Genomic DNA, 18,168 nt, shown 5'->3' with positions numbered 1-18,168 from the left:
CCAATCTTGCAAATCAGATACGATTTTGGATGCTTTTTCTCCTCGCCAGGATTGAATAACTACGTACATGATTATACAGCTCACTCAAAAGACAAATAAATCAACACAGCGTCGAGGCAAAAGTGTATTTATTTTAAATTTTATTAAACTTATCGATCACAAGTGTATAAAGAAAAATTAAGATTATTTCACTATTTTATTTATGATAAATTAATTTTGAGAATTTTATTGTCCCATTTCTAATTGACAAACAAATCTGATAGGTGCGCCCTTTCGCCCAAATTCATCACTTACAACTTCCACACATCTGCACCAACGACAATAGATAAATAAGTCTCATGAAAGAAATGCCGTGGTTGAACGAGTATTTACACAGTATTCTCTTAATTCCGAAGAAAAGCAATGCGCCTTTAGGCACCAAAAATAAAGAAACCATTGAAAATACAAGATGCTACGTCACCGAGCACAAAATGGGCACATTGGCATTGGCAAACATACCTTTACTCGCAACAGCAACACAGCGAATACACGAGCAAAAGAGATGGCAATCTGAGTATCTTGGTATGGTGCAGTTAAACAGAATAACTTGACAGGACAAAAGTATTGTTAGCAAATGCAAAATTCCTGGAGCTACCACAATACCCCAAGTCTTCCCAGTTCCTCGACAGACATCAAGCATACTATTATTTTTCCAATTTAAGAAAAACTTGGCAATTCAGTTCTGTTACGACCGTGATAGTTATCTAACAATGAAAACCACGGCAGCTAAATTATCTAACAATACAACTTCCTAGAAAAACACAAAATAAAAGGTCCTTTATTTAAAGAAAACTAACTCTGTAAAGTTACGAGGCATATTTTATATTAAATTTGAAAACTTTCCACTTCACAAGTTATTACAGTCCCTGAAAATCATACAAAGTATAACTGTCATATTAGTCACAAAGAAAATAAAAATTAGTTATTTTCATCTCTAAACTAGCAAGAATTGACAAGCAAAAATGACTTCCACTAGAAACAGAAGACCTCAGGACAATTTTCCAGAGGTCTTCTGTAAATGAGATGCCAGACTCATTTACGGGGGCTAGTATGCTTTGTCTAAAACATACTAGCCCCAGAAAACACAGAAGACCTCTAGACAAGGGAATGCATTGTCTAAAACAGCTAGTATGCTAGGCTCCTCAGGAGGAAATGATAACAAAAGGTAACAATTTATGGGGGCCTACTAAAACGTGAATGAAAAATAAGTAAAAAGATTTTATGAGAAAACAAGAAAGAAAGAAAAATATCAACGGACAAATAGAAATATAAAAAGTGTCAGCTATATCACAACTCAAAAAACCATCAACAAAGATGGTTTATGTGAAATTTCTATCCTGTTGACCTAGTTATGTTTATGTGACACAAAGGAAAGAGGATTGAATGCACAAACATTTCATCTCCATGTTTCTGATCTAGATAATATGGCCCTCCTTCCAATCTCTACCCCCTTCCATCTATCCAGATTATCTCTATAATCTAGTTGCAACTACTAAAAAAGATGGTGAAGATCAAGCAGAACTGTAGCAGAGAAACTATAGAACTAATCATCCAGATGCAAATGCCACTGCTTGAAAATTCCAAGTTCCTTCACACTTCTAATAAAATTACACATTTTGTCTCACTAAAGGTCAGCAAATAGCCAATAAAGCTCTCTGGTAAAGGTGAACTATTTCAAATAGTCAGGCCTGAGTCAAAGATGGTCTAAACTCGATCATCCCAACTTAGTAGATTTTTTACTGACATCAAAATGGTGAGAATCTCAATGGTTTTGAAAGAAATACCCGAAGTCAAAAAGAACCTGATTGACACAATCAAACTAAAAATAGCATCAATAATTCTGGACAGACGTATATATGCAAGTTTGATTTTACATATCCTCTGTGCATCAAAATATTCACTGCATGATGACAAAAAATTCCCCATGGTAATTAAAGCATGTATGTTGATTCCGTTTTTGTGGTAAAAATGCATTAAGTTGATAAATTGCACCAGAAGCAGATACCAACCAACAGAAACTCAACTTCTCTTGCATTCAGTTGATAATGTAATGCCTGAAAATAACAGTTTCATGAATTGTTCTGGTCCTACCTACAAGTGATACCATATAATAAATCAATAAATCAAGACACTATCTAATACAACTCCAGCTGTGAACAGAGGTAAGCATTGGATTGATTGTTGGAGGAGAAAACACGGCACATGGATTGATGGAAGAAAACAAAGAAAGGGAAAAGATGGACAAAGGTGGACAGGCACTCCTGCACCTTGTTATGTGCAAAAAAAAAATGTTGCAAGCTTGCATCAAAAGGCAATCAGGCCATAGAAAAATAAATACAACAAGGTGACATGATTAAGCATCAAAGCCAAGTAGAAACGATTAAGCTGCTTGAATTTTGAGAAAGAAAGATTGCACTAGCAATGAATGACAAAATCATAATCCCAAAGAAATTAACCAACCTGCTCGTCCTCCAACAACAAATGGACCCCACAAATTGATGATGCTTAAGTTTCTCATCCTTGGTAATTCAAAAATCAAAGAAAAAAAGAATGAAGCTTCTCACCCTTTGTAATTCACAAACAACAACAATCTGATATCACTACTGCAACTTTAGCCAAATGAAATAAAACCAAACTAGCCAAAATATATAACCAAAAAGCTGCAAGTCTGCAGTTATAACCAACTAGAGTACCTTTCACTAACAATATGTCCTTGTTAAAGAAACAAAACATATGTTCCCAAATAAAACAAACTATGTTGAGCTTAAATCAAGAAAATCTTGCAAACCAGGTTGTCTCACATAGGTGTTAACAAGGTTACCCTTGTAAACATAATTCACTTTTACTTTGTTTACTTCGTGGAATCACATTGACGAAACATGGAGGCAAATGTGGTCCTATTGAGGTAATTTGTTGAATTAATTCCCATGCAACTTATTTTCATGCATCCCCTTAATTTGTGTTCTAAATAAATTGGCTACAAAGTGAAACTTAAAAAAGTTCCCAGTGCAAGGCTCCCACTTATGCGGAATCTGCCCAGAGAGTGAAGCCATCTTTCCAATAAATTTCAACAAGTAAACAAGAGAAAAATTATATAATCCTTTTTCCTTCTCAAGGAAGGGTTCATTGTCTCCCTTAATAAACTTCAAATTAGTAGCCCCAAAATATAATGATGAACTGTGTAATATTAGAAGACATGAACTTGACAGCTGAACAACCTTTAATATTTCAATAATAGCATACTGCAACTAGCACAACAGGAATCATATTAAGGACATGTTTGGTCACCTATGCTTCTGCAATTACATGTGAAAAGGAATGCATTGATTTGCGAATATAAGTGTATTTGCTTGCCTCAAACCGGTTTGCAATTGCAAATGCAATTTTTGCACGCTATAGAAGAAATTTACTACACTTGTCTGAAATATCACTTACATTGGCATTATTCATAGGTAATTTACCAATTTGACTGTAGGTTGTAGCCACAACTGCAAGTCAGCACCCACTTTATAGGCATCTAAAAGTAATTACAGTTTGGTAGTTGCTTGTAGCTGGGCATTTAAAGTTCTAATCGTGGAAAACCAACACCCTAAACTTCAATAATTCCAAATGTTTGCACTCTTTAAAAAATTAAACAGATCAAGGCAACTTGCCAGTAGCCTTGGCCGCATAAGGAGTATTAATATGAAAATAATACTCATCAAATCCTCTAGATTAGAAGAAGTCCACAAATCATGGGTCCATCCCTTGCCTCCTATTTAGCATATGATTAATGGTGGCAACAATACACAACAAAGGATGACCCCAGTGTATAGAGATTCTCACTTGTGTGGGATCTCAGATTGCCATGTACACGGTTTTAACTTTGCAAGGTTGTTTCTGTGACTTGAACTCTGGCCACCCAAGTTGCAAACAAGCAAACTTGTCGTGGCACCAAGGCTTGCCCTTCTATGGGCAATACATGCATACGGAAAAGTCTACAATCCATGCATACCCAATCTCTACTTGAAACCAAGGTTTCAAATCTTGATCCACTGTCGATAGTGGTTGAACCACTATCGTTGGCATACCGATGTCAGTATGCCCCCATGTCAACCAATACAACTACCCCCTAAATGAGGGCAAAATTAAACAAACAAAAGAGAAATAGAAGAGGGGATGAGGTGGAGAAAATGAGGAAGCAGAGGTGTGAGGGAGGAAGAGAAGAGGTGGAAAAGAATGTGGCCACGCATAATGAAAGGTGGCAGTGACGACACAAGGAGAGGAAGAGGAGATGACGGTCTATAGGGAGCAAGAGTCAAAAGACACAAAAGAGACAGAAGCAGAGAGAGGAAAATGTTAAAAAGAATCAACAACTATCTTAAAGAAAATGTTGGTACCAAGCAAAGGAGGCTTACTTTCCAGCACCCTTCGACTTGGACTCCGTACCATCCAATAAGCTCTACAACAATTGTCATAAATTTTAAAAAATATTGATATTGGATGAGAAGGTGGTAGATTGTACCAAGGATCATTGTACCATATCAGCCCTTTTCGGATCAGTCAATAACCACAGTTAAATTGTACCAAGGTGGTAAATCTTAATTTTTTAAAAAAAATTAAAAAAAATTAAAATGGTCAATAACCACTGTTATCAGTCCATAGGTGGACCGATACATATCAGCACATACCGATCAGCCCTTTTCGGAAAGAGGCTTAAAAATGGACGAAAATTCACAAAAAAAAACTATTTTAGGTTTTTAATCCAAATTAATGATAATTTTATTGTATTTAATTAAGAAGAGAGAGTATATAAGACATAATAAATGCATAAGGTTGTTATTAACCTAAATACCCCCAATTCGGGCCTAAATTTAAGACAATAGAGCTAATTGGGATTTACACAAGATACTTACCTTAATCATGTTTAATCTTTATAAATATGCATTAGTATGCCTCTAATTATATGAAATGATAAATAAAACATAAAAATAAGCTAAATACCTTCAAATTGGAGATAAATTCATTAGATCTCGAGTTCCAACTCCTCTTTTATCCAAATCCAAAGCTTGATTATCACTAATCGCCAACTAGGTACTTTAATCACAAGCGAGAACGTGAGAAAGAGTGAGAATGAGAGTGAGTAAAAGAGTGAGGAAAGAGGGGATTTAAAGCCCCAAAAGAGGCCCCAATGGTCAATTTGACTATTGGGGTCAAACTTGACTCGATTTAAGTCGGTATCGATCAAATTCCAACCACGACATATTCGTGTCGATTGATACAGCATGAGTTTTGATCATATCAACCAGTACTTGATCCTTTTCTATGTACTGCCCAACGCGAACAAGTCAAAGTATCAACCAATTGGCAAACCAATACCTAACACCCATTTCATACCATTTTGGATGGTTCGTCAAACCTTGAACTATACCGCCCAATTTGTGTGTTGTACCAAATATAATAATTAGCATTGCTTGAAACCATGTTTTATGAGTGTTTAATCTCATCATATGTATCCTGATTCATAAAATAAAAAAGTTAGCATATATATTTTAATTTTGCTTAGTGTTTTCAACATTAAAACTTTGAGTTTATATTCTCCATGCTAGAGTTATGTTCATCAACAACAATGCTCTCCATAAGTTGAATCTTGAAATGATCCCAATCCTAAGGACCGAATTGGTGGACATGGTTCACCTCCGCTTTTCAGTTTATTTCCAAGTCTCCAATTATATATAAGGAAAAGCTTCTCCATAGATGCAGTTTGGAATTCGGAAGAAGTAATCCTTTAAAACCCTCATTTTAATCTCACCAACAGTCTACTGTTCACCTCCATCAACTAATCCAGCACTAAAATATAATAATATTATAAGTATCAATGGCCACTTTTGAGTTCAGCCACTTCTGAAAATATTTTTCTTTCAGTCCTCCACCATACTTAATTCTTAGCTCTTCATTCTCCACTTCTGAAAAAACACTTGGAATGAGCCTGATCTAGGCCCTAAATATTAAAAAAAAATGGACCAGGCTCTTATGGCCCTGTTTAGGTCCAATTTCAGGCCTAAACCAAACAGTTCAAATGGGTTACAAGATGGTAAACCCTATGCCAAATTCAAACCATCCAAAAAAGGATGTTCCACATCTCAATCTGTGCATAGGCTAGCAAACACAGGTTGATATGATCGGCTCCAAACGAAATTGAATTCCTCAATTGGGAGGATCTACAAACACCACCAAAACTAATTCATATCCTGCTAAACAAACAAACAAGCCATATTATCCCAACTATTTGGGATCGACTACATAAATCTCTTGCTGCCATTGTGCTATGCATAAAGAAATATCATTAGTTAAATTAAGAGAGTTTAAATATTTATTTATAGTTTCCAGAAAGGACTTCTAAGGTTTTCCTCAAACTCTCATTGTATCACTAATAAAAATTGTCTCACATTCTCTAACTACAAAATCTATAGGTATCGCACACATATCAAAAACGCTTTCTCATTTTATCACTTATCGAAGTTACACTTAATTATTCACAAACCAAAACATTTATTTTTATCTATTAATCACACATATCCATCTCGACATTCTCATCTCAATGATACAAACTCTTTGTATATATTATTTCTTAATCGCTCAATTCTCATATCCATCATAATTGGCCTAAAAATTATCTTATAAAATGTCGTATCAATCTATGAGGTACTAGGTAGTCACACAAAACTCCTTGCATCTTTATCCACTCTTGTCACCTGATTTTTAGTCACTAAACAAGCATCAAAATCTCCATCTTGTTAAATATTCGATCAAAGATGCCAACAAATTTTACCTATTAAAACTTTCTTTTCATAAATTTAACAATAACCTTAGTTTTTCTCTTGGTATTACTAAAATTGCATCTCATACATCTAATCTTAGTCCTATTTGATTTTTAAAATCTTTAATTTCACAACTATCTTTAGATCTATAGCTCAAGTTCACAATTAATTTCATTTAAACTCTCATCACCTATAATAATATTATCAGCAAATAAAATACATCATGGAGATTCATCATGTGCACGATAAGTAAGTTTATCTATTACCAATTAAAATTGGCCAAACTTAAAGCCAACCTTGATGTAAACCTATACTAATTGGAAACTAACTCGACACAAACCCTATAGGTCTAACACTAATGACTACACTAACATATGCGTTCTTTTATGACATCAAGGAAATATATCTTTCTATTCTGAACTCGTAATAATATAACTATAGGACCTCTATTATAGGCTTTTTTGTAATCAATATAAATCTTATGCAAATCTTTCAACGAACTCATATGCTACTTATTAATATTTAAAAAATAATTTAAAGGATGAGTTTTGAGTGAAAATTATCGAATACATCTAAGATCATCCAACACCTACAAGATCACTAGTACAAAAAAGGGATAATTAGACTAATAAATGATATCCTTGTTCTCTTTTAATTAATCTAACTCAATATTTCATTAACTATAGAAAATTTTTTAACATGTTTTACCCTAATATTGTCAATTTTCACTATTATAACAGAAGGGGGCAGCCTGATATCACAAAGGCCAAATAAATATTTGCCTTTTAACCTGTCTAGTTCAGGCAAATGGCAAATAGCCAAAAACTCATGGCTCCACTATAATAAACCATGTAATACCCATTTTTAGTTTCAGATAAAAAGTATATTATTTCTCATCAGACTAAAAGTAGGTACAATTAAGATTTTAGGTTTCCATCCAATGCTTGTGTCTGGTTGCTATTTGGAAGTGTGTACCTAGTTTGTACAAATAGTATGTCAGGACGGAAAAGAGCAAATAGTAAGAGGGAAGGCACCAGAGGAGAGGAGTAGGAGGATGTGAAGCAAAAGGAAGAGAAAGTGGAGGCAGTGATGGAAGTGGAGAAAAAAAAGCAGGCTAAGGCAAGAATTGCAATTTCGATCTATACCGGTGTACCGAGCCCTACTCGGTACGACACATATCGAGGTGTACCGATGGTACAATGGTACGCCCAAAATTATCAAAAAAAACCTCCAAAAAATATCTGAAAATTAGAAAATATTATATTAGAGTTTTTAAGTTAAAAATAAATATAAAATTAGTATAATTTTAGTAAAAATAATATAAATTGACCCAATATCGATTAAATTTTGATTAAATCATCATTAAAACCATTAATCTTAAAAAACCTAATTAAAACCTAATTAAACCTATTATACCATTACAAACATATGATCCAATCCTTAATATGCATGAAATATATATATTTGACCTACTAAATGTCTAATTTTGAAAAAAAGTCAATATTAAACACACTAATCACAACATCAAAAACCTTAATTACTCCCTAATTAATATTATTTTACCATCAAAAATATATCAAACAACATATTAGACATTAAGTCATACACCACATAGAATAGGCTTAATCCTCTCATAAATCAATAAAAATCTAGAAAAAAAATACAAACCCATTGATTAGAGTGTTCTTCCTCTTAAACCTCCCAAAGTAACCTCCTAAATTTGATCCAATCCACAAATCATAGCTTTGTTGAGTTTAGGAGAGTGAAAATGTGAAAACAAGAGAGAGATACGAGTGAAAAAGAGTTAGAAAGAGTGTAAGAGATTGAGAGAGTGAAATGAGTTGAAAGAAGGAAAAAAGGATTTAAAAACCTTTTTCTAAGCCTCGGACGATCAAATTGACCATTTGAAATAGAACAATCACAGCCCTTATTCGATAACGATCAAAATCCGAGTGTACCGACCGGTACAGGTCGGTAACAATTGGATTTTGACTGTTACCACCCAGTACAGACCTCGTATCGAGCGTCAAGTAACCGGTACCGCCCAATAGAGGGCGGTCCGCGTACCGATATCCTATCGGACTGTTACGTACCACCCATACCGAGCAATACGCATCAATAAATCAAACCCTAGGCAAAGGTGTACTAGAGGGAAAGCAACACGCATGAAGGATAGTGAAGGAATAAAGTTGCCATACAGCAAAGCAATGACAGCAAAGTGGAGGAGGTTGGTGGCAAAGCAGCATAGTGATGAGAGAGAGAAGAAAGAGAGGATCGAAGAAAAGGAAACACAAGAAAAGCTAGACATCATAAAAAACTAAGAAAAAAATATTCAAAGGGATATAGGTGCTGCTGCATTTGAGCCAAATGTACAAGAAAAGGTTCACCTCTTTAACAGGGCTCGTCCATATTTACAAAGTATTCTACCAATTACCAACAGTAATAGTAGCCTTAGCTGCACAAGCTGAATAGTGAACAGCAATCCTAAATTTGTTAACATGAACCAAAGATTCCAAAGGTGGTGTTGTAATGAAATATAAAGACATGTCATAGACACATCATAATGTGCAACTGAAACTCCATGACAGGCATATATAGAATTCCATTGATTCAAGCTTAAAAAAATTGAAGTATATAAAATCTATAGGCAAGTGATTCACTATACCATCCCAAATTTTTAACATCTTATTTGAAAATTCAAGCCAAGTCCCATCATTTGTAGACAGATAAATTAGACCAGACGTAAGCAACAAACTGAATTGTTGGAAGGTTAGCAAACAAACCTAGGAAAGAGTGTCGTGTAAATATAGCTTTTGTTGAATGTAAAAGTTTCACATAAGGAGGGATCATGTAAGTAAAAAAACCTTATCCATTAAAAAGGGAAAAGAAAAGATGAATGGAAATTACCATTGATTTCAACAGCACAAGCAATGCTTCCAGCAATCTCCCATCTAAAGGCCGCAAGAATACCAAAGCAAATATCAGAATTGAAAAGCTTTGGACAGCATAACGAGTAAAAAAAGGCAGATACAAATTACTCTTTACAAAGAAAAACTATAAATGGATAGCATAAAACCTCAAGTTTGTCAATTCAATTTGTTCAGAGCTTTATATTATAACAGGAATTTGTCAATTCCAGAAAGCGATTTTACAATAGAAAAAGAAAATAACAGGCTAAAAGGCCAAACTACAGAGAAAGGAAATTGAATCTTATATCAATCACTATCTTAAAATAACAAGGGAAGAAAGAGATTAAATTTCAGGAAACATCAGGGTTCAAAACTAAATTTACAGCCACCCTTCAATAAAGCTTCCTAAAGGCTTTGGGGCAGAAGAGTCTTTTGCAATCAGAAAAATGTTACTTTCAAGTTCTGTTAACACATTAAGTTGTCCATCAAACAAACCAGGGTACCTTTTTTTGGTTGTCTTCTAGCATCTAAAACACTGTTGATAGCCACATAGCCCTGGCAGAACCCTGAAGGAAAGACGGAATTAGGCTCTCCAATGCCCAAACACACTATGATAAATGAAAGACTTTGCAGGAAGTAAACAATCACATATACCACAATATGAAAATTATGTGAAACATGAAATTCAAATAGACAAGCCAATCAACCCATCAAACTGACAAGTAAATTATTCTTATATGACAGTGTGCCAGACAAGATTTGCAAGTTAGATGAATATAATTTGCAAATCATGTGGATGCATGTCCACATCAGCAGTCTTTGCTGTTAGGCCCTAATAAAGTCAAACTTACAAGAAACTGTTTATGGATTATCATTTCTAGAACTGGTTACTGCTGAGTAGAACAGAAAAGATCAAATATCAAGTATTAAAACAAATATTCAGTTTTATATCTTCAAAGGCCATGATGAAGAACGATTTACAAAAGATGAAACGCCTTCGGCGAGTTGTCTTACAAGAAACAGAAACACATCCCATGTTAAGAACTCCCATGAAGAAAGGCTTTAAAACAAATGATCCTTTCAACTCCTCTTCAACGCGATCCACCAAGCTCCACCAAGCAGTGAAAAGACAGAATAAACGCCGAAGAATTAGATGGGAAATATCAATATAGATCACATGGTAGACTCATAGCTGAACAACATTTCTAGAGTCAGGAAAATCAGCATCTTATTTCACTTGCCCGTGATAAATGGATGACTTAATGCCTGAGATACTGTCATCCTCTTTTCTGGATCCAATACAAATATTCGATCTAGAAGATCCTTAAAATTTGATAACATTTTGGGATCCTCCTCAGAAAAGCCTGACATGAGAGCGCCGATGTCCTTTGGCTTAATATTTATCAGCAGTCTCTTAACAGGCTGCAAAAAAAAAAGGTTTAAATTGGATCCATCTGATTATAAACAAAAATTTAAAACAAGAAAGTATTAAAACAACAATAAGTTGTTATATCCCAACAAACAAAAAACAAGCAGTGGTTACAAAAAACAAAATGTAAAACACAAACCTTCTTTGTAACAGGATCCTCCTCAGTGGCATGAAAATTTAAATCTTGATCAAAATGGTGATCTGTGAAGGCACCCTGTAAAAAAGAAACATTAGCCACGAATTAGAATCAAAATGTGAAATTGTGCCAAGCATATCTGTGAAAGGAGAGGGCATAACTTTTGACAGATTTGCAGAGAACAATTGAGAAAAAGTAAAGTTCACGACATGTGTAACAGATGACACAGATTCCACACTAGATTGGGATTTGATGACACATCTTTTATAGGTGTTAACCAAATAAAAATAAATCCCAATTGTTAAAAGTAGATAAGGCCAACAGATTCTTTATCACCTTCCGAAGCATCTTTTTGGGGAAAGGACCCTTTAACTCCATGTGTAGTCGAAGCATGTCATTGTTTGATGGGCCAGGAAAGAGTACTTTCCCTGTGTACAGTTCATATAGACAGCAACCAACCGACCACACATCCATTGGATGATCATATGGCAATCCAAGAACTGTAGAAGAAAGAACATGATCGTTATGTTACCACTTAGCAATCAAACAAATTAGGACCCACGGCATGAATACACACCATACAACCTCAATACATGCAATCATGTGCTGTATGCGCAACATATGCAAAAAAAAAATAAGGGACTCTGGAGACCAGACCTAAAAATGATGTAGTAAGTAGAGAATGCTGAAAGAAGAACTTACTTATTTCTGGGGCACGGTAAAAGCGGCTAACAAGGTAGGGTGTAATCTCATTCTTACCCGCGAACATAGCATTGCCAAAATCACAAAGCTTGAGCACATTTTTGGGCTCATTTACCTGTATATAAAATCAAAAAAAAAACCAGCACAAGAAAAGACCCACAAAAATAAGTCTTCACTAGCAGAAAAAGGACACGACAAAAATAAAACATAATGGAGACAATGTACCAGCATATTATCCGGTTTAATGTCACAGTGCAGAACGCCACAATTTCTGAGATGCTTCAGCGCAATGAAAAGCTGCTTTGCATAGGCCCTCACAGCAGTCAGTTTTAGCCCAATGTTACGACCAAATTTCTTTAGAACCTCACGAAGGTTCATATGAAGAGATTCAAAAACTAAGCAAAGATGATTCCGATACTTGAAAGATGAAAGAAACCTAACACAATGACGTTTGTCCTCGGGATCAGCGCCTACCAATTTCTTCAATATAACAAGTTCATCCTGACCTGCCTTGTACCTATGTCAAGTTACAAAAGAAAAGGTTAAATGAAAGGACACAATTAAAATTTGATTAGTTCCCTCCTAAAAAGTAGAGTTTGCTCACTGACATGGTATCATTGTTGCGAATCATTTTAATAGCCACTTCTTCAGGGTCACCTTTCCCAGCCTTGAGATCCCTAGCACGAACAACTGTTGAGAAGACACCCTTTCCATGTGCTGCAACAACTTCATAGCGACCATCGAGTACTTCCCCAAACCTGTAACCTGCAGAAAAAAACCAACTTGAAATTATGAAAATGAAGGGTAGACAATCATAAAAATCAGAGGAAAGTATTAAGAAAAGGTTGATTCACTAGAGATGTTAGTTGAACTTACTATAATAACCCTCTGCATCATCCCAGTTGTCATGAAGATAACTTCTGTCTATCTGTGGTCCTTCACACTTTCCCTAAACAAAGCTCAAATGATAAGTAACAGACAGCAGAACATAATATGACAATTTCAGTAGTACAAGCTATCAATTTTACCCCTCAATTGTTGACTACCTTGTAATATACTTAAATACATAAATCGGAAAACAGAACTGACAATGTCCAAAACTTCACGGACAAGTCACATCAATAGTAACACCAAGCAAAAAGACAATTGCAAAAAGAAGAATGCACATACATTCAAAAACAGCATCATCAATAACAATTTAAATCAAGTATAATGCTTGAAGACATTACAACAAAGTCTTATCTGAAAAGGAAAAGTATAACCAATGATGCCATGTGGTATTTGTTGAAAGTCACTTTTAATCTATTCAATAGATCAAAGAAACTAAGATAAACACTGTTCAATGTTTAAAAAAAATGATAAAGCAGGGTGTCCAAGCATGTAATGAAGTCTATGCAAACTTTATCCACTCATCAAGCTATAGACATGCAAACAAAGAGGCCTCTATGTGCACATAAAAAACTGGCATCCCACAATACCCAATTAATAACAAGTATTCTTGTCTAGGAAAAGAAAATATGACATGGCCATATGGTCATTTGGTTTCAAAAAAATTACTGAACAACAAATCTAAAGCTACATTAATACTAAGACTTTCAGCAAGAGAAGTGCAAATGAAATCATGAGATGACATCAAGAACAAAAACCTACCAGTTAATTACAAATCCAAGTTCATGACTAATGGTCAATACTTCAAGGATCAAGATGATTGTTTAAATAAAAGAATGACCACTATATGTTTCAGACTATAACTTCCCTTATCTCCGGGCTGTATCACTAAAGTTCTACAATTCTTTTAGGCAAACAGGAGAATATTATGCCTAAATTTCCTCTCATTCTTGTGTGAGCTTTTTTAGAATTATATAGATATTTAATAGCTGAATAATTAGACTTCAGCCAGCATTTTATTCTGTGTGCATTTTATCTCTCTCTAACCTACAGTTTTCTCTTTCCTTCCACACATCCTCTTTCATCTTGAAACCTCTAGTACCTCAGGATTGCATTGACAATTCCCAGTTCAATATTCTAATATCTCCACGATTTGTCCATCAACCCTCACTCTTACCCAAACCAACTGGTTTTGGCACTCAAAGTATCCGCCCACTTTTCATTATTTAATATTTTGTTTACCCACCCAGAAATACATTCATAACCACTGCCCTTGCCTCTTCCACAGGAAAGAGGGGACAAGCTTCTAAACTGAATACTTTCCATTAAAAAAAATTGACTAAAGAAAAAATTTGTATTATTCCAAAATCCAATTGGCATAAAGCAGAAAACTAGATTGGTAAACAATTAGATACATACGGACAAGAGCCTTACCTTCACACAAACTCCAGCTGGTGATTCTCCAAACATGTCATCAGTAAACATATCGGCTGATATTTCACTCTGAAGAAAACAAACAACTTAGAAAATAAATTTTAACAAAAAAAAATGTACCATACTGCTACACAAGAACCAACCTTTGGAGTACCCTCTCCAAGTCCCCCAACATTGTTCATTTTCTTATCAGCTAAATCTCCATTCTGTACAGGTGACTTTCCCACAGAAAACGATGGACCAACATCAAATACATTTCTGGAGTCATCCCTATTCTCAAGCTCTTCATTATTCACTTTGTTATCAACACTCATAGCAAGCAATCCCTGTAGATTCTCCTTATCCGAAGTGGCTTTCTCAGATTCTTCATATTATAAATATGATAATTTTCATTTAGATGACAATTATAAATAAATCCTCAATACACTAAATCAAAAGTGTTATGGAAGTTGATGGACATAGAGTATTACCATTCACATTACCATCAGATGAGGATTCAACTTGCCGCAGCTGCCGCTGTCGATATTTTTCCAAGATAGCCTGCCTCCTTTTTCTGCTCTCATTTTTAATCATGTCAACATCATCTTCATCCTGCTTGGCAAGTTGTTGTTCAATTTTATCTTGGTAGTCTTCCTCTTCCTCCTCCTCCCTTACAACCATCATGTAGCACATTAAAACAAATAAGCAAACGAGCAGACAGATAAGATACAGAAATCTTCCAAAATGCCGATCCAAAGAATATTTAAGTCATACCTACCTAATAGACTTTTGTGTGTCTTTGTCAGAATTGTCTTTCTTGAAACCAGCCTCCGAACGTGATTTATCCTTGTGATGCTCTACTTCATCGTACTTTGGATGCCTAGATTCCCTATGTCTATACCTGCTACTAATCCTATCTGTTTCCATTTGATCACCATGTTCTTTACCCTTATGAGCAATAATTTCCCTGTCCCTAGACTTATTCTTATCTCTATCACTATCATCCCGTTTTTTTTCATGCTTACTCTCCCTGAACCTCTCCCTCTCTACATATTTCTCCCTATTCAAATCCCTTGGTTTATCTCTTACTCTGTCTCTTGTGCTGAAGCTGTATTTTTCTTTCCCACTTTCTCTGTCCCAAATTTCATGCTTGTCTGCTTGTCTGTCATATCTGCTATGACTGCTACTCCTCTCTTTTTCCCTGTGAGACCTTTTATCCAACTGTGTTTTATCTGTGTCTCTGACACTACTACTACTTCTTTCCCTCTCCCTATCTCTTTCCCGACTTCTGTGCCTGTCATCATGTCTTCTTTTGCCACTACTCTCTCTTTCGTTAGGAATCTCTATATCACTTACTCGATTTCTAGCTGCACATCTGTCCAACTTATGCTGCCTATTGGAATAATCCCTCTTACTTTCCTGCAAACCAACTTGATCATCACCCATGTCTGAATGCTCTGAGACCTTTTCATATGATCTCCTCTTTCTATGATCAATAGGCCTGGACTTATCCCTATATTTGTCTTCATCATGGTACCTGATGGATGCTGGAGACCTTCTAGTGTTCCTGTACCTTTCTTGTGAACTTTTGGGCGACACTGACCTGTTCCTATCAGTTGCTCTTCTGTTAGCATCCTTTGACTCCATATACTGCTTTGAGTCAACCTTCTCTGAGTCACTGTCAGAAGTTTTTTTCACATGGTCATAACTCATCCTGTCCTTTGCTGCATGAGAACTTTCCTTAGAAACCGGAGATCTTGATCTTACTTGACTTTCTGAATCATTTCTGTCAGTTTGCATTTGCTTGTTGTCATTTAGTTCTAATGGTTTTGTTATACTCTCAGCCTTCCAGACACAATTTTCTCCATCTGATGTATCTACCTCCATCCAAGCTGTATCATTCAAACTAGAATTCTCACATGACCAAGCAAGGTCCAACATCTTTTCATCTTTCAGTGTGTTCTGCTTATGACTAAGCACCATAACATTTTTCCCAGAACTATCTTTCACCCCAGGCACAATCTGCAATGATCACAATACATGTTGATAATTTCTTCCAGGATAGACCAAATTTTAGGTATTAAAAAAGAAAATGAACACTAAACAACCAACAAAATAAAGAAATTTATGAGAAAACTGTGTAAGTTTTGAGTTTTGACTAGGGAAAGGAAGCCTTTTCACTTTCTAATTTAGTCAGGTACTTTCATAATTATATATTGAAGAAAATATAGCATAACTGGTTTCATAAAAGAACTGAATTAATACAAGCATGAACTTAAGGACAACACATACAATGAGGCCTTCTTCCTAGCTCCTTTTTTGGACAATATGACAAAGCCTAACTTGATTCTTTGTCCATGAGAACAAGCCTTGTCACTTGGGATTTCTCTTACTGCTTATATGGGAGAAAATAGCAGAATTAAGTTAAGAAGTACAATAAATTATACATGCATGCACATATATTATCCAAAAAACACAATTAGAAAACTAAATAAGTTCTTTTTCTAATTGCTTCATCTAATTACACACCAAAGGCTAGCTTAAAATGCTTACTAATTCACTGATATTTTCTAAAAAAAGTGCGAGATCCCAACTCAGGAAGATGTATTCGAGAAAGATTGAAACGGACCAGATTGGAATAAACATCGACGCCGTCAGGCTTGATTTCACCCGATCCAGAGTCGGAAACCCCATCGGTCACGAAGCCATCGACTTTAGTATGATCAAGGTTGGCCATCTCCTCGTCATCTTCGAGAATCTCACCCTCCTCTCGCTCCTCATCAGCAGGCTTCGGAACGGGACAAGAAGCAGTCACCGCCTCCGCAAGCCGAGCGGCCTCCTCGGCCCCGTCATCACTCTCGCGACCGCGTCTGCTGTGATGGCGGTGATGGTGACGGTGACGGTGCTTCCGTCGCTTCGACGATGTCTCGGCCTCATGATCGTCTGCCGAACGGCAGTGCTTGCCGCTTGAGGTCGGCGACGGCGACTCCTCGCTGGCCATGACGATGGTTCGATTTGGGGGGAGGGGTGGGTGGTGATGGGGTGATTAGGGTTAGGGCGACGACGAAGATACCAAAACAGCTTTGGCTGCTTCTTTCGTGACATGTGGCGATAGAGTTCGCTCCTTTTAATATGCGGGGGTGTCTCGAAAGCGTTTCGAAGGGCGTCAATTTTACCGAGTGAGATTGTCTTCGATTTCAAATCCTCGAAACCGTAAATACAATATCTTAATTATAAAACTTTTCTTTTAATTTCTTATATAGGAGCTTCTTTGATCATTGACTTATTGTATTAGGTAATTGGTGTCAAGAATTAATAATCATGGTATTGTAAATTATTATAAAATGAATGTATAACGATAAAAATTTTAAATATCCTCGAGTCGATTTTTTTATTATTGGATAATATACCTAAAAAATCATAATAATTGATTTTATTGGATGGCACCTTTGTGATAAGTATTTTTTTTATTTTATTACATTTTTTATCTAATAGTGCATTATTGAGTTTCGAGTTCTACGAACGATTTAATATAATAAAAAAATTATAAAAATGTTAATGAATAAAAAAATATTTTTTTATGAGATTTCTTCCTTGATTGAATAAGTATGCATCAAGGTTGAGATAACTTGCAAAAATAATTCTGTTTTGTTTTAAGGTCCTCAATACTAAGTAAGGGTTGTAATATTGTAACGGAATTACAAATTACATCTCTATATTTTAAAAAATAGTATTAAGATCAATATTTAACCATAATTCTCCTTGTATATGTGTTGTCACTTGCAAAAAGGACATGGATAAAAAATAATAATAATAATTTAATTATCTTTAAATTATTAATTTTATATAATT

General features: G+C 35.4%; 1 protein-coding gene across 5 annotated transcripts; it reads right to left on the bottom strand.

Annotated features, from left to right (window-relative positions):
* Positions 1 to 114: 114 nt before the first annotated feature.
* On the bottom strand, positions 115 to 17,419 carry LOC135583246 (uncharacterized). Of its 5 annotated transcripts, none has more exons than XR_010481551.1 (15): positions 16,946 to 17,419; positions 15,095 to 16,338; positions 14,808 to 14,986; positions 14,481 to 14,701; positions 14,338 to 14,406; positions 12,892 to 12,964; positions 12,624 to 12,780; positions 12,241 to 12,532; positions 12,016 to 12,130; positions 11,650 to 11,813; positions 11,317 to 11,391; positions 10,763 to 11,170; positions 10,252 to 10,314; positions 9,747 to 9,790; positions 115 to 9,622 (listed from the first exon to the last, which is right to left on the bottom strand). XR_010481551.1 is itself a non-coding variant. In XM_065092088.1 (12 exons), exons 1-12 carry the CDS (start codon positions 17,315 to 17,317, stop codon positions 10,982 to 10,984), a joined length of 3,150 nt encoding a protein of 1,049 aa, XP_064948160.1. In that variant the 5' UTR covers positions 17,318 to 17,419; the 3' UTR covers positions 10,647 to 10,981. The 5 variants fall into 5 exon arrangements, 1 of the variants encoding a protein (XP_064948160.1); XR_010481552.1 differs by having other exon boundaries at positions 115 to 2,558; XR_010481553.1 differs by having other exon boundaries at positions 115 to 905.
* Between the last annotated feature and the right edge of the window lie 749 nt (positions 17,420 to 18,168).

Source organism: Musa acuminata, chromosome BXJ2-1 (genome assembly GCF_036884655.1).
Source record: "Musa acuminata AAA Group cultivar baxijiao chromosome BXJ2-1, Cavendish_Baxijiao_AAA, whole genome shotgun sequence".
In the NCBI taxonomy this organism is placed as follows: domain Eukaryota; kingdom Viridiplantae; phylum Streptophyta; class Magnoliopsida; order Zingiberales; family Musaceae; genus Musa; species Musa acuminata.
The sequence above is the reverse complement of the archived record's forward strand: the minus strand, read 5'-3'. Positions and strand labels throughout refer to the sequence as shown.

Excerpts from the sequence above, each read along its gene's own strand:
- LOC135583246 (XM_065092088.1), bottom strand. The coding sequence starts at position 17,317 with ATGGCCAGCGAGGAGTCGCCGTCGCCGACCTCAAGCGGCAAGCACTGC. Across the intron at positions 12,131-12,240 it reads TTAAACCGGATAATATGCTG|GTAAATGAGCCCAAAAATGT; the intron begins GTACATTGTCTC and ends TTTTATATACAG. Across the intron at positions 11,171-11,316 it reads AGGATCCTGTTACAAAGAAG|CCTGTTAAGAGACTGCTGAT; the intron begins GTTTGTGTTTTA and ends TTTTTTTTGCAG.